The sequence below is a fragment of the Anser brachyrhynchus genome (assembly GCF_964034855.1).
Source record: "Anser brachyrhynchus genome assembly, chromosome: 18".
Taxonomy (NCBI): Eukaryota; Metazoa; Chordata; class Aves; order Anseriformes; family Anatidae; genus Anser; species Anser brachyrhynchus.
This window is the reverse complement of record NC_137711.1, coordinates 805,230-821,067: the sequence shown is the minus strand read 5'-3', so window position 1 is coordinate 821,067 and position 15,838 is coordinate 805,230. Positions and strand designations below refer to the sequence as shown.

The 15,838-nt window shown below is 51.7% G+C and overlaps 1 protein-coding gene across 14 annotated transcripts in view; it reads left to right on the top strand.

Moving 5' to 3' along the window:
* The window catches only part of TBC1D16 (TBC1 domain family member 16), a 31,894-nt gene that overhangs the window by 153 nt on the left and 15,903 nt on the right, over positions 1-15,838 (top strand). For 2 of the 14 annotated variants that reach the window (XM_080560987.1, XM_080560989.1), the window contains exons 1-4: positions 2-119; positions 1,393-1,536; positions 6,420-6,655; positions 7,676-8,303. In XM_080560987.1, coding sequence (XP_080417113.1) covers positions 6,478-6,655; positions 7,676-8,303 — 806 coding nt within the window. In that variant the 5' untranslated portion in view covers positions 2-119; positions 1,393-1,536; positions 6,420-6,477. Of the gene's footprint in view, position 1; positions 120-218; positions 241-481; positions 944-1,392; positions 1,614-2,169; positions 2,485-6,419; positions 6,656-7,675; positions 8,304-15,838 lie in introns of those variants that run through there. The other 12 variants (XM_080560990.1, XM_080560991.1, XM_080560988.1 and 9 more) reach the window with 11 other exon arrangements.

The following is a 15,838-nucleotide window of genomic DNA, read 5'->3' as shown; positions in this document are numbered from 1 at the left end:
TCCCCGGAGCCCTTCAGCGGGCGGGGCCGGCACCGGGCGGGCCCCCACCGGGGCGGGGCGGGCACACCCCGCCGGGCCGGGGCGGCAGGAGGCGGTCGGGGGCCCCCACGCAGGACCCGGTGGGTGCGGGACGGGACCCGGCGGGGCGGGGCGGGGCGGGACGGGACGGGACGGGGGGGTCCCGGTGATCCCCGGGGGACGGTGCCGGTGTCCCCGCCCCGACACGCGGACACGCGCCGGGTCCGTGCCCTCCGCTGCCTTCCCTCCCCGGGGCAGCTTCCCCGGGCTCGGCTCTGCCGGGACCAACCGGGGCTGGGGGCGGCGGGGCCGGGGCGCGGCCGGGCCCGGTGCTGGCCCCCCTGGGAGGAGGCAGGGGGCACGGGGCACGCCGCCGCCCGGTGCTCCGCTCCGTACCCCCGCTCTTTGTCTCCCCTCCCGCCCCGCTCCCCCCCAGCCTCACGGACCCGCCCCCCCCCCCACCCCCCCTAGCCCCGGAGCAACCCCCGGAGCGCCCCCCGGGCCCCGCCGAGCCCGCTCGGCCCGGGCAGGCCCCGCTCGGGTCCCCCCCCTCGGTGCCCAGGCGGGGCCTGGGGGCTCCCCGGGCGGGGGCCGAGTGCCGGTGGGCTGTGACCAGCCCCTTCCCTGCCGCCTCTGCCCCCCGGCCCGCTCGCAGGGCGGCACCGTGCCCCGCCGAGGTGTCGCGATATTAATTGGCGATAACGAGTAGGAAGCAGTAAAAAGGAGAGATCTAAGAGAAAACGGCAGAAACGTGAGGGGCAGCCGCTGCCCGGGCAGCGCGGAGCGCAGGTGCCGGGCTTGCTGATGCTTTTGGGGGAGCCGCCTTGGAGCTCGTGGACGCGCGGCCGCTGGTTCTCAGCCTGGCCGTAACTCGGCTGCAGCCGGAGAAGTTTCTGACAGCTGCTTTTCCGAGCCTTTGTTGGAGGTGCAGAGTATCTGGCTTTGTGATGTACGGGGGGGGGGGGGAAATCTTTGCAATTAGTTTGTCAGCCTGTCCGTCAAACAGGGCTCCTGGGATTCTTTAGCCGCTATTTGGGCGTTCAGTGCTGCGAGAGATATCAGGCCGTGGCTACGGGGCATCGTAAATAAAAAGCCGTTACAACGCTAGCTGCTGCGCTTAAGGAATATGAAATGATGGTTAATCTCGGGACACGGGGACATATGGCGCAAATAATTTCCTAGCGCTAAAGCGTATGTTGCAGTTTGACTTTTAGTGCTGGAGGAGTGGAAAGCTTTTTGTTTGCTTTTTTTATGCCGAAGCAGGTGTGGCTGGGAGCAGCCAGCAGGCTCCAATGATCGTATTTCATTTCCCTTTTTATCTCTGAGTCACAACTTGCGGTATTTAGTCTGCTGTCCCTTTTTTTACCTTCTCAGCTGAGATGCATCTGAGCAAAATCCGCTCCACTGAAGTGACTGGAACCCGAGTACCGCGAGCGTCAGGATTTCAGCCTTCGCTGGTGACTGCTGTTACTTTTCCCTTTGCTCTGCACTCTGCGTGCCACGCTGCTGCACCTGCAGGTCAGAAATGAAAGACTTTTTGGTGACCTACATAATTCTCCCCGTGAAACGGGATGACTTCAGAATGGCTCCCTGTGGTAAACGTTTTTTTTCCTTCGTTTGGCTAGGTCATCTTAAATAGCTCTAGCTAATAGCTAGCAGTTTTGAAAGCATTTTTTTTCCTCATGTAGAGGTATTCCAATACAAAGGGAAGGTCGCTGCAACCGCTCTCGTGTATACGTAGAGGAGTGCTGATCAAGTGAGTGCCCAGCTGAGGGGTGTGCAGAAAGCCCTGAAGAGGGCTGGCGAGCAGCTGAGCCCTGACTCCCAGCTCTTCTGCTGCGGGTTGCCAGAAATGCAAGCTTAGCATTTGCTCTTCCCAACGCGAGGAGGAAGCAGCAACTTCTGCGGGTTTTGAGACCTCTGCTGTGCAGTGAATCCGTATTCCTTTAATGTGTGAAATTAAATGCAAGTTACTAAGGGAAAAAAAAAGGGGGAGGGGGAAACGCCTGCTGCGCTTTTCTTTTTTGTGGTGTTTCAAGCTCAAATTTGGGGCTGATTTTGACAGCTCTTGTTTATTCTTTGTGTCCAGACATGCTGTGGGTTTCATGTTTCACTTCAAGAGCCCTGTAGTTTGGCTTATTTTGCTTGTAGGTTTATTAAACTCTTGCAAAGAAAATTTGCCCTTGGAGCCAGGAGGTCTGCTGCCAGACACAGTGTCCGGCGTCGTGACTTGCAGGCTGCAGCCCTCCCCGGAGCACAGCCTGTCGTATGCCCCCCTAGGCAAAGCTTTTTGTGAGAGGAGCCTTGTGGCTTCGCTCCAGTGTCCGTGCGCGCTGCGCAGACCGTGAGTAATGCGCTGGAGCCTGTGTCAGCCCGGGCAGGAGCCCCGCGTTGCCCTCCTTTCCCAGAGACAGGAATCCTGCGCAACCGGAGGCAGCAACATTTGGTCCGGCAGCGTCTGCCAAGGTGAGGGTGCGATCTGCCAAGCCAAACAGGATTTTGTTGTTTATGAGCAGGGGAAGGGCATTTCCAAGCGAGGCGAGAAGCCAGCGTTACTTGAGATGCTGCTGGCTGGAACGGGTCAGGCTCTTGTGAAGAGGGCACCGGGGTGACTTCAGGAGCTGGCTGCCCAGCGCGTTTCTGAGGTCTCGTGTAGCTGAGAAGTGCTGGCACCGACTGGGAGAGCAGCCAGGGGCTGTGAGAACAGACTCGCTAGCTGTAGCAAAGATTTTAGCGACAACAGTTGATGTGTGGGAGAAGAAAATGTATATGTGCTTAATAAATATTGGCACTGAGCAAGAGCTTATCAGCTAATTCAGTGCTTCAGCGTCTGGAGAACTGGGTTGGCTCTGCCACATTGAAAAGAATCCCTTCAGATCAGGGATAAATAGAAAATTAATATGAGAAGTATGTTTTTAACAGTGTGAATTTCATGCTGCCCTAGCTGTAGGACAGAGTCCCTGCCTGCCTCCCAAGCTGTACAAGAGGCAGCGGCAGCACCTGCTTCTCACAACCCAGGCCCCGTGGGCCCTGCATGCAGGCGCTGTCCCACACGGGAGAGGGCTCAGAATGGAGCAAACCCCGCAGGTTGGGTGGGTTTGGTACTCGCTGGTTTGTGTTGTATGAACTCATGTTGTTTGGAAAGGACAGGCAGATTCACAGGCTGCGTTTCGGAGAGTTGTGGGGTTGCACAAGGAGACTAGATGACCCTCAGAGGTGCAGTCCGTCAGCTGGTCCTAGCTAGGACCGACTGCCTGAGTAATTCCTCCTGGGTATCTGTTTCTGAACCCTGTATTTGAAACCCCCAGCGATGTAAATGGTTTCTTTGGGTTGCTCTATCCAGGTACACCATTATCTCCCTGGTGTGAGAAAAGACTGCGGCAAGGAATATTTAGTTTAGTCAAGTTGCCTTACTACCTCTCCTATCCTCCATAGACAGCTCTTCCTTCCTTTGGCAGTGACAATTCAGGTGTATGAAGATTTTTAATGCATTTCCCATTTATCTTTCCTTGCCAATCTCTTTCCATGCCCCAGATTGCTCCCGTCACTCTTCTGAAACTGTCCAGTGACTTGCATCTGATCTCTCTAGCTGTGACCAAAGCTAGACAGAATTCCCTAGCCTGTGGCAACGCTAAAAGGATTAATTAGAGTCATGCTGATGGAATTCATATATCCCAGGAAGTCTGGCTTTTTGTTTGCAGCATCATAGTGGACTTCTTATTGACCTCTGGTGGATAGCTCTTCTGCAGGGAAGACAAATGTAACACGTTAAATTTCCATATTGGCAAGGTGCCGTATTCTGGATCTCCTGGCCTTTTTTCCTCTTTCCAGACTGCTTACGTGTGTGTGTACCTGCAGCGCCTTCCACCTGCACACCAGGGCAGTGCTGAAGCAACAACAGGTGTTCTGCAGGATCAAAGTGATATTTACCTTCAAACTCCTCCTGCTTTCCAGGGAGCAGCTTTTGATCTCTACCTGTTGCTTTGTTCTTTCTATGCTAGGTAAAAGCTAATTAAATGTTGCCTCTCTTGGCAGAAGAACCTCTTTACTTCTTCCTGCATTCCTGCAAGCCCCTGGAGAGCTGCAGTAGGACATCATAGAAGCTCTTGTTTCGTGCCTGCATCTCCATCTGCTGTCCTTAGCAGGAAAAACTCACTTGTGTTTTCTGAGTAAGCATTCCCTGGTCAACAGCCGCAGCACCTTGATACCGCCTTCCTTCCTTGCTTATGCAGGTTTTGCCTTTTTAGAGTCCGGATGAAATTGCTGGCGTAGCTAAAGGTCTGGATATTCGGGCAGGTTTCGGCTTTGACAGCAGGGGGGCATAGCTGGGCAGACTGCGCTGCCTACAAAACGCGGCAAGAGCTCAACGTGATAACCTCCTCAGGTGGGAAGTGCAGGGCCCCCGATGCCGTGCAGGCTGCTCCACATCACTGCTTCGGACTCCCTCAGCAGTGTTGAACTGGTGTGTTGTAACGTGGTGGCAGGAAGGAGGGATTGCAGCAGAGTTTACTGGTTGTATGCTTGCGGAGTGCAGTAAGAGGAAAGGTGACTCGTTCTGTAGCCAATAACTTTCTCCAAGATACAACCTACAGCATGAAACATGACTGTGTTTTTTGATGATCTGGACAAGAATGAGCATATGGCTCCCTCTGTGTTTGTTTCTCAGGGCTGAGACATGAAAATACACGTTGTATTTGGTGCTGGAAGGAGACAATGGTGTGCAGGACTTGCAGACTAAATCTCTTCTCCTGAACACATGATGAACGCAGCACACAGCAGGGCTGAGGCTTCTCCATCAAGTTCCAGCGAATACTGAAAAGCAAAACCTGCTTATGCTGTGATTCAACCTGACAAATCTAGCAAGTGCCAGATAAACCAGCACCTTGTCCTTTCATGAAGGCTCTGTCAACCACTCAGCGGTCTCGTTTGCTATCTTCTGTATGCAAAACCCAATCCGAACTGGGACAGCTGCGTTCCTCCCCTGCAGCTCTCACTCTGCTTTTTGGAAAGTGCTGCTTTCTGTTTGCTCTCTCTGCCTCCCCCCTTCCTCGTTTATCCGGAGATACTGTTAAAACCGGGTTTAAAGAAATCACAGCTATTCAGTGTTAAGCTGAGCTTGCCTTACACCCCTAAACATTTCCTGCACACCATGCCCCCTGACAGAGCAAGTCCGAGCCTGTCTGCTTTTCTTTCTCTTTCTGGCTGCCCCTGTTGTGTGCTCTGCGGACCGTGGCGTGCGACTCGTCAGGAGGAACGCGCAGCGCTGATCTCTGCGCGCCGCAGCTCTGTGCAGCGTGCCTGCTAGGTCAGGCCGGCCCGTTCACTAGCGAGCAAGGCCCTGCAAATCCAAAGGAACAAGAGGAGACGTTCCTTCTCCTCGTGTGCTTTTGGCAGAACAGAAACCGCAGTGCTGCTGACGCTGTGCTCCCCGGCAAGGGGTGGTAGCAGGAGGTAGAGCCTGCTCTGCTTCGCCTGGTGTTGGGCTACTTTGTGCTGCTTTGTGCGAGACCCACCTGTCCTTCCTCCACGTCAAGTCGTCTTCCTGATTCATCCGCTAAATAGTTTGTGGCTTGAGTGACCCCTCGGGATTCACCATAGAGCTCCTCATCTGCCCCGTTGAAGAGCATCTCCTGTTTGTGTGCTCAGCTTACTGGGTGGTTAGCTGGGGGTTGTACGCTACAGATAGCAAAAGTTACTACTGATAGATGAAATATCTGCCGTGAGTTGGCATGCTCGGTTATTGGAGTCTGTCCACTCTGTTGAACGTAGCTTTTTCAGAGATAAGTGGCAAGAGAGCCCTTTTTAACCATCAGCACTCCAAAAAAAAAAAAATCCTTCAAAACCCCCAGCAGGATTATGCTAAAAATTGGTAAGCACTAGATGAACGTGTTTTGATTAATATTCACTTGGAGATCACTGGTTACTGTGCCGTGGATGAAGCAGCAGCCCCACGTTTAGTGTTCTTGTGGCTGTGCAGTAGTTATTCTGTGCTGAAGGAATCCTCTAGGGTGTACTCTGATTCTCTTTGACATCCCCAGGACAGTGATACATGGGGCAGCTCTGCACCTCGGAGCTATTCCCTTAATGGGCAATTTTCAGTGACAAGCATTATTTTTCTGTTTCTTCCCCGCAGTAACTATTAAAATGTGTTTTGTTGTTGTTGTTTTGTTGTGTTTTTTTTTTCTCCTTCACAGCCAAGAAAAACATCCCAGGGTTCTGTACTTTAGCATCTTTAGAATATAGAGGTGATGTTAGACTTGGATACTCTGGATCTCTCTTTCTTGAGTTGTAGAAATGACGCAGCAGTCGATGGGAGACTTCTTCCTTCTCAGACAGCGGTAGGCATGTGCTGTGCCGTCCTTGTATTTGTTCTAACGCTATTCTTTCCTCCTTCTTGACAGATCTTCTGAATTTGGCTCCTGATTAAAGCTGACAGATAATGGAAACATTTCCTTGGCAATGTCTCTGGGGCGACTCCTCCGACGTGCCTCTTCTAAAGCTTCTGACCTCCTGACCCTGAATCCTGGTGGCAGCAGCAGTTCATCTTCCATACTTGACGGGGAGATTATCTACTCCAAGAACAATGTCTGCGTCCACCCACCTGAGCTGCTGCAAGGCATCGGGGAGCACCACCCAGGTGATGGCGAGTTGCAGGCGCTGCCCGCTCACCCTTTTCTTCTCTCTCCTGGGGAGTTTCTACGTCTTGGGCTCTAAAGAATGAGGAGGTGCTAGCGGGGTATGGGGCAAGGCAGTCTTACGGGGGACTGAGGAAAGCCATCCACAGGCTGATCTGTCAGCTCTCTTTTTAATAGGAAAATTGATGATATTCCTCCTTTCTCTTCTGGGCTAGCGTGGATTTACCTGTTTCAATACATCCTTTTGTGTTGCCAGAAGAGGAACAGTTGTCATTTGAGGGCAGTAACTTCTGTTGCTCTTTCAAATACGTGTATGGGTCAGGGAAGCCAAGTGTCATCTTGTAACTGTCATTGCTGGAGCGGCCTCAACACCCATTGGTAAAGGGAAAGTAAAACCTGATTGTGGCTGCGTGCACTGGAGTAAATGAAGACGAATACTGCCCCTGTCCCTTTCTTCTCTTCTGTTACTGTGCTCTTTCATGTTCTCATCAAAGAGAGCCGTGGCTACTGGCTTAACTTCACAAAAGTAATTATTCTGTGAACATTGACCCACGCTTCCCCTTTCGTGCGTGTGACTCTTTTCTATTGGCTTTCCATGAGAACTGTAGCCCTCTGGCTATACGAAGGTAAATATTCTTGAAAAAGAAATGTTTAGCTGGCACTTGACATTGTTTAACTAACAAACAGTAAAAGCTTTTCATGTGGCAACATATTGCAGAATTTACTCTTGATTAGTAATCCGTCCAGGAAGTTGAAAGAATTGTATGTAATTTCTACATTCACTTAGGCCAGAGGGAATTTAGACTATTCAAAAGCCATATGCAGGCTTGAAGTTATTTGTAAATACTGAATGATGTTGAGGACTCCACAATTCATTTAGCAAAATCCTCTCCTGGTAAATAAAAGGGGTTGTTCTGCCCCAGTGTAATGGTGGTGAAGTGGTGGAGAGCAAATCTCTGGCTTATGCAGTTTCCTAGGAATAAATGTGCGTCCTAACAGATCGCTGCTTTGCTCTCTTGAAGGCTATTTGTGCTTGTACATGGAGAAGGACGAGCTACTCGGCACCACGCTTATCCTTGCCTGGGTTCCGAACTCCCGCATTCAGAGGCAGGATGAAGAAGCCCTGCGCTACATCACTCCCGAGAGCTCCCCTGTCCGGAAAGCTCCCCGCAAGCGTGGTCGCCACACTCAGGGTTTCGGCATTGTCCAGCAGGCTTCTCCCACCGAGCAGAAAGGGGCAGTGATCCTGAAAGAAGACATCTTGACTGCATCGCAGCTTGTAAAAGATGGGGCTTACATCAGTTCCCCTTCTTCGGAAGGGGAGAAGCTGTCCCAGTGCTGCCCGGCCGCAGACGGCGCCCGCCGCTCCCCGCAGCCTGCCCACAGTGACTCAGGAATCCTCTCGACAATCAGTTCTCAGGACGAGCAGAACAGGTCGGAGCTGTCGGTGGAGGGGACGGAGGAAGGTCTGGACTGCAGGCCGGAGCTGGGGGAGGATGAGGGCTCCTTGGAGCTGTCTGCCGATGATGTGAGCAGGGACAGTACTCTTGACTCTGATTCTGATGCCTTCTCTTCCCCGTTCTGCCTCTCTCCCATTAGTGAAGCCCTTGGGAAAAGCAGTAGTTCTGTATTTCTGGATAACGAAAGCAGGTGAGTTCATCCTTTTCTCCAGTTTCTGGGTGAATAGCTGGGGTGCTGGTGGCTGAGCTTGGGGGTGCTGGAGGAAATGGAGAAGTTTGACACTGGCATCGAGCTGAATGCCGTGTCTGGCTTCAGACTTGCTTTAATTCCTCCTCTGCTACGACACCTGTGTAATTTACAGGAAATTGCTTGTCGGCCGGTCCTGCTTCTGCTCGATGAACCTTCTCCTTGTCCGTCGCGCAGGGCTGTGCATGTGTGGGTCTTTCAGATGAACTGTCTTGAGCCCTGGCAGCAGCATTACTAAATTAGAACGGTCCTTTGTTGGTCTAATTGGCTCTGCTGAGGAGATGTACTAGTTGCTTCTTGTGGAGAGACACATCAAAGCGTCTGTTTGACTTCCTGCGAGCCTCGGGTATGTGTAAGGCACTGTGGTGACACCGAGTCTGCATGTGTTAGCTCGTTGTGCTGGTGCTCACAACAAGGTCCCACTTAAGACAGAAATATTAATTCTAACGTGTTCGACCTGGATATTTTAGGCAACGCTGGTATAGCAAAATATCAACGCTTCTCAATGGTATCTGCAGTAAACTCCACGTAGGGGAAAGAGGGCATCTTGGCAAAGCAGGAGTTCGTCGTAATGCACCTATGTACTTACTACTGCTTATTACTTACTGTATTGATCCGCAGTGGTTCTGGCTTTCTGGTCTGTGGTCTCTTGAGCGTATCGCTCGTTTCCATCTTGGAGAGGACACGTGTGTTTATGAAGCACTGCAGGGCTGATCTTAAGGATGTAGCTGAAATTTGAAGCTACACCTGAAATTAGGGAAAACAAGTTCTCCTTTGTGTGTGTCAGCAATGTCGTCTGCATTGAGACTTGACACTGGAAGAGATTTTGCCTCTATTCTACGTGTTAATCTCAAAGCCAGGGGGTGCCAGTCAGAACAAGGCTTGTGAAGGAGGTACTGTAACTGATTTACCTCTTTCTGGATATTTTAAAATACTTAAATGCAGTTGGTCTCAGAAATCTTACCAGCTGTGCGTTTGGTACGTGTCCTAGCAGCATGCTTAAAATGAGCTGCAAGCCCGCAGGGTTTTTGGGGCTGGGTGGGCAGCGGTTTGAGCAGCGCTGTCCTGTCCCGTCCCGTCCCACCGCAGCTCTCCCTGGCTGCGGAACGGCATCGCAAGCAGCTGCGGCGTGCTCACGAGGGGCGTCTGGTGTCCAACTTGTGTTGAGCATCGTCAATTTGAAAGCATCCCTTTTAGCTTGCAAAGTATGGTGTCGGTCTTTTTTTTAAAAAACAAACTGTGGATAGGATTGTTATAAGACTTTGGGAACACGAGACAAATGGTACGAAACATACCTTGAAAAATTTGAGAGAGGTCTTTGAACGCTTAAATGTCTTTTCTGTTAACCAGCATTTTGTTCTTCCTTTCTTTGTGTATTGATTGACTCAGGGAAACACATTTTGCAGTTTTGCCTCTGTTGGCTCCTAGGTGTGTTTTCTGATTCAAATTTTATTCTAGCTCTGGGCTACTCTTGGGTGGTTGACCCTTTAGTTGCACGTGCTTTTGGAGGACATTGTGTCGGCCTTGGTTTTAAAAACAGAAAGCCCTAAAATCCATTGTCACCAACACCTTAGTTTGTTTAAGAAACCTTTTTTTTCCTTGAAGCAGCACTGACACTGATGTTTGACCTGCTTCTGCCACTGTAAAAAAAAAGCGGACTTTTTTTTTTTTTTAAGTACTGCAATCTGAGCTTTTGTAAGTGATCATCAGTCAGGATAATGTTTTGAATTAACCCGGAGAAGCTTCTATTGCTTTCACTTTTTGGTGATAATATCTGTGTTCTTCGTCATACACCCGTTGCCAAGAAGTGTATTGCAAGGCGATCGCGATACTGACCTATGGTATAAAGGGTAGTTGACTTTTTTTGTGAATAAAATACAATTAAAATGCTTCTGTGAACGCTTCAGAGTTCCAGCAATAAGCTTCTTACAGGAGGACTGGTCCTCCCTCTCCCAGTGCGTGGCAGGGAGGCTGTGGCCTCCATCCCACGCGCTGGGCAGGGGATCGTTATCCCCGCTGTAGGGGTTGGAAGGAGGGCCAGCGAGGGATGTGCTCGGAGTCCTTTCCCAGCTGCTGAAGACCAGGAGATCGAGCTCCTCGCAGGAGATCCCAGCCGCGAGGCCATGCGCAGCGCCCGGGCCCTCGCCCCTGAGGGCGCGCGGCGTTCGGGGGCAAGGAGCGCTGCGGTTTCGCCGTTTGGCAACGCGGATGCCCCGAGCTGCTGGCGGCGGCGGGGAAGGAAGGAAATGCAGCTTGCTGCATCTCCTGCACCTCGCGCTGTGTGCATGCAGCCCTTCCCTGCTGCCTTCCCAGCCCGGCTCGGGCGAGCCCTCTGCCGGCTCTGCTCGGCTGCTGCTGGCGGCCGCAGCGCTGCAGTGGCTGCCTTCAAAATGCACCGCTGATGGTCGCGGGAGGCTGCTCTTCCTCTTTTATTTATTTCTAAACCTCCCCTGGCACCAGCCTGGGAGCCTGTTACAGTGGATGTGGCACTCCTAATTTGCAGCAGATTAATAAAACAGACCTTTCATTGTTTGGGACTTCAGATTTGAAAGGCTTTTGTCCAGCGTGTCCATTTTTTGTGCCAATTTGTTCTTCCCTATAGAGCCCCGTGCATGATATCTGCGGATCCGTGTGCTGCTTACAAACTGTTTGAGTCAGATTTTGTGTAGAATACTCTGCAAAAATCTTGTCAGAAAGCGTGCTCTGATTTTCTGCGTTCATCCCAGCTTTTTAGGGGGCAGGGGCCGCTGTTTCAGAAGTCACTACCAGCTTGGAAACAGCTTCCTTGTTTCTTAAGGGTGCTTTTTTTTTTTTTTTTTTTTTTTCCCTGCTGGCAGCTTCCCATCTGAGGCAGAATTGGAGTGCGAACAAAGTTTGTGCTGCTGGCAGCTTGTTTCAGCTCCTCTCCCTCCCTACCCCCCGGTCACCGCCCCCTCCCTCCAAAGAGGAACGACTGTTTCTGGTTATTTCCCTCAGCTTTGGGGAGTTGTTAGGACGAGAACTCTGCTTTGCTCTGTGATTGTTTCAAGAGCTGAGGCAACACATTGCACGGGCGTTTCGGTTCAGCCATCCTTTCCGTGCGGTTAGATACCGTCAGGAATGGAAAAAGGTGACGCTGAGGAAGAATCGGGATGTACGTTTAGACTTGGATCAGTTGAGATCAAGATGGGCATGGCTCAGCTACGTGGCCAGGAGTCACGAGTCCATCCATCCGCCTGAACCTGCCTCACGGAGCACCCTCGGGGGTGGCCCAGCTCAGGTGGCCCAAGAGGGAGCTTCAGGAAGGTGCCGGCGTGTGCAGGGCAGGGACGGCGAGGGAGGAGAGGGGCACAGGCTTGGAAGCGTTTGGGCTGCACAATGAGTCAGTCATTTTAAGTCAACAACTCGCTTTTTAGAACATAAGGAAATAAAAACACATCCATTGTTAATTTTTTTTGTCTCTTTGCTTCCCAGTTTGAAAGGCTGCCAGGGCTCCCAAGCAGCGATCAGTGCTTTCCCTCCACTTACACGGTTCCTAAGGCTAAGAGCTAGGGGAAAGTCGCATCACCAGCCTGCACATTCTTGCTTCTCTGTATAGATGAGCCTGGCGTTTCTGGACCGTGCACTCTCCTCTCGTGGAACGGTGGCTTTGCTCCCTTGGGTTTTGTGTCCCTGTCCGTTCCAGCACCATGGTTCCTGTGGGCAGGTTGCTAACACGGGAAATGGCCGCATTGGTAGCGGCTTTGCACTGACTGCATTTGTGTAGGAAAGGAGGGATACTGGAAGTAAAATTGTTTCTTTCTCCTTTTATTTCTCCCTTATCACTGTTATTTGTTGCTATGCTGCCTGTCAGGAAACGTTTGCCGTGATCTGAAGGGCGCTAATTGAAGACAACGGGACTCCATACCCAGCTTAGGCTTGTTGCTGCCCTGCTAAATTACTCGGCGTCCATTTCCCCATCAGTAAAGTGAAACTAAAAGCCTTTTGTTACATCCTGGTGACCAAATAGCATCTGACACCTATACAGTGTCTTTCAACCAGTACTTCTGAAGTTATTTTAACTGGCCGTGACATCAGATCTATAACAATCGGCTGCTGAAGCACTTAGTGCTCTGTAAGTGATGGTTTTAATTTTTTGCGATCGCTGGTTAACAGGAGCTTTCCGTTACAGTGGGCGGTAGAGCTGCAAAAGGCTTTTCACTGCAGCAGCAAACCACGCTTGTTACCTGACTAGCACCATACAGAAACGCTGAAGAGGACAAATGCTGGCACCGGTGTGCTTCTCCGACCAGAGGCTGGGGCGTCAGCCTGTGGTCAGGGCCTGGGCCCAGGAGCCCGGCGCAGGAGCTGAACGAGCCCACGGCTGGAGCTGCGCCAGCAGAGCCACGGTGATGGAGCGGCCGCCAGCCCGTGCTCTGGGGCTCTTGCTGCAAGAAACGAGTAGAAGTAAAGAGCAACGTGAGCAGCGTGGTCATGGGTACCAGTAGGCCCATCCCTGATTCAAGGAGCAAACGTCTTTCATAAGAAGGGGATTGTTTTAGCAGCTAGTAGCAAAAGTAATGAAACCTCTTCCTAACGGAGCTGAGCTGTGGCACAGTTCTCATGCTCCTAAGCCGACACGAATTCACGTGAACAGCTATTACAGAGAGTTTAGGCAAAGCACACGCCACAAGAAGAAAGTCCTTTAGCGCACTTGATGCAATTTTTGCAGATGTGTTGCACATCCTGTCGTTCAGCCTCTTCCCAGGGAGCTAATCAATAAATTACCTTCTCAGGAGGGAGCGGAGGCGCAGAGCCGCGGAGGGTGGCAGCAGCTGCAGGAGCGGGTGGTGACAGAGCGGGCGGTGTTGCGTCATGTTGTTTTGGCAGCTCACCTTTGTGCTTTTCAGACCTCTGAAGGATAAACGGGAGGCAGCATTACAGGGGAAATGAGCTGAAATTAGCGTGAGCTGCCAGGAGCTCTGGAGGCATCAAGAGGTTGGGAATTCATCGCCGTTGTAACAGAGGTGATTATGTGCTTAGGACCAGGGGAATTGGTCACTGGCTTCAAAACCTCCTGTAGCGCCGCGCAGCACCTTGTGTCGTGCTGTCTTACTTCTGACGACTTCAGCCCCAGGGATGAGCACAGGGAGTGCCGCGCTGCCCCTCATTCAGGCCTTGGGTTAGGGTGACTGATCGGTGATGTAACGCTGAAGCACCCCATTCCATTCGTACCCAAACCGCTGCCCAGTAAGAATATCCCCAAATCCTTCTTCCCTTCATCTGTGGGGGCAGGCTCAAGCTCCGTGCAAGGGAGGACTTTGAGGTGGCCCGCACCGAGCCGGGCTGCGGGAGGAGAGCCTGCCCTGGCTGCTTGCTGTCAGCGCGCTGTGCAATCCATTCACGTCGTTACCGGCTGCAGAGCTGAGGAGGTTGGACAGATCCAAGAGATTGCGGAGGCATACGGCTCTATCTTGCTTTATATAAATATTTGAACAGCAAGAACATTAATTATGGCAGGTTTGGTTTTTTTCCTCCGTTGGTTTGCTGCCAGCTTTCTGTGGAAGAAAATAGTGACAGCTAACTGGAGAGCTAGAATTACAGCTAGAGGGATTGTGCAGCTATTTATTTCGGATTTTAATTGAGGAACAGGCGGCGAGAGCCGCCCAGGCTGAAGACGGAGGTTTCCCCTCAACTCGCCGCTGTGGAGGGGCGGCGGCAGGCAGGGGAAAGGGGCGGCTTTGCCCGGAGCGGCCCCCGAAGGCTCCGGGGGGGGCTGCGGGGCTCTGGCACGGGGCAGGCGGGGGCCGAGACCCCCGGGGCCGGGGGCTGGGGGCCGGGGGGCGCCTCGGGGCTGCCTCCGCGGGCCGGGCTGGGCGCTGCGAGGCCGCCAGGGGGCGGGCGCCGATCGGCCGCGGGGCCGGGGCCGGGCCTGAGGGCTCGGGGCCTGGCTCGGGGCCTAGGGGCCGGTGGAGCCAGCGAGCGAGGGGCAGGGGCAGAGCGGAGAGCGGCGGCTGCTCGCTCGGGGAGGCGCGGCGACCCAGCGCCTTTTCCCGGGATATCCCCGCATTTCGTCTGTTACTTATTTATGTTATCGCAACGCCCAGAAATCCTGACTGAGAGCGGAGATAAATTGCGCTGGCAGGTCTCCATAGCTTTGTGAGGGAAGAATTGCTCTAACTGGATCAAAATAAAGAGCGTGTCCCCTCTAAAAGTACAACAGCAGTATATGCAAATAAATCTGCATAGTCTCTGTCTTCTTGGCTCGGTCCTTGCAATTATAACAGCATTAAGCATTTACAGTAACTCTGAAACATGCTTTTAGCCAGCTCTCCGTTTTCCTCTCCCTTTTCTGCTACTTGAAGAAAGCTTTCCCCTTGGGAAATCCTCATTGTGTTGTGGAAACAGCGAAATTCTCTCTGGGTGGTGTTGGCTGTGCTAATACTGGGTCAGCGGCAGTGCAGAGTCCGGGGAGTTGGTTAACTTTGTCTGTCAGTAGAAAGTTCCCCCTGAAATTCCCAGTTCATTGCTCAGAGCCAAGTATACAAGAACAAAGGTAATCTTCAGGGCTTTCAAGGGACCGAGGTTTTGAAGGCTTGATTGTAATTAGCATAATTAGTGTAGAATTTTATTTTTGCATGGATAGAACTGAAAGAGAAAAGCAAAATAATCCATTGATTTTAAATATAAAATAAACACTGGTAAGAAAGGTCCCCTTTTCTAGTCTGGAATAGGCAGAAAAGCAAACATTCTTTTGGGGGCTTTGCTGAGAAATCACTTTTTCCATCTAAGGAATTTTTTTAAGTGTTGCGTTTCGATTGATTTATTAATGAGCTAAAGCCTAGGCACGAGGTGCCCCTTCTCTGTATGGATTGCGAAAATCTGCCATTGAGCTTTCGGAATATTTTCCTTCCTTAACGTGATGGTAACATTTGCATCATTGAGCAGCATATGCTCGGCTCTAAATGATTTGTTGTGTTTGGCTTCTCGGGAGCTGTGTGTATTTTATTCATAAGCATCGAACTGCTAATTCTGCCCCTGCTACCTAACTGCAACAAAAAGTCACAGAGGAAAACTTGCTCGGGTTTTACCTAAGCAGCCTACACCTGTCCGGAAGTCTGAGCTGTGAAAAAAAAGATTGCTTGTCTTTTAGCTGAACGAATGCATGTATCACATTCCAGACTTTGGCTGGATAAAAGAGATTAAAGCACACATTAATTCACTACAAACCTCTGATTTTTTTTTTTCCTTTCCCATTTACATTCGAAATAATTAACTCGAGAATTCTCAGTTTATTTTGTTTTCCTTTCGGTTTAATTCACAGTGCTTCATGGCAACCCTTCGGAGGTGAGCTGGGCTGCTTTAATAATGCCCCCTATTGCTGCCTAAAATTGCTCGGCTTCCCTTCAGGCCCCGGGGACTTGGAGGACGGGGCCGGGAGGCAGCAGAGCGAGGAAGGGCGTGGGCAGGGCAGGGGGCACAAAGGCGGGCAGCCTGGAGACGGGGCACCGTAAGCGCGG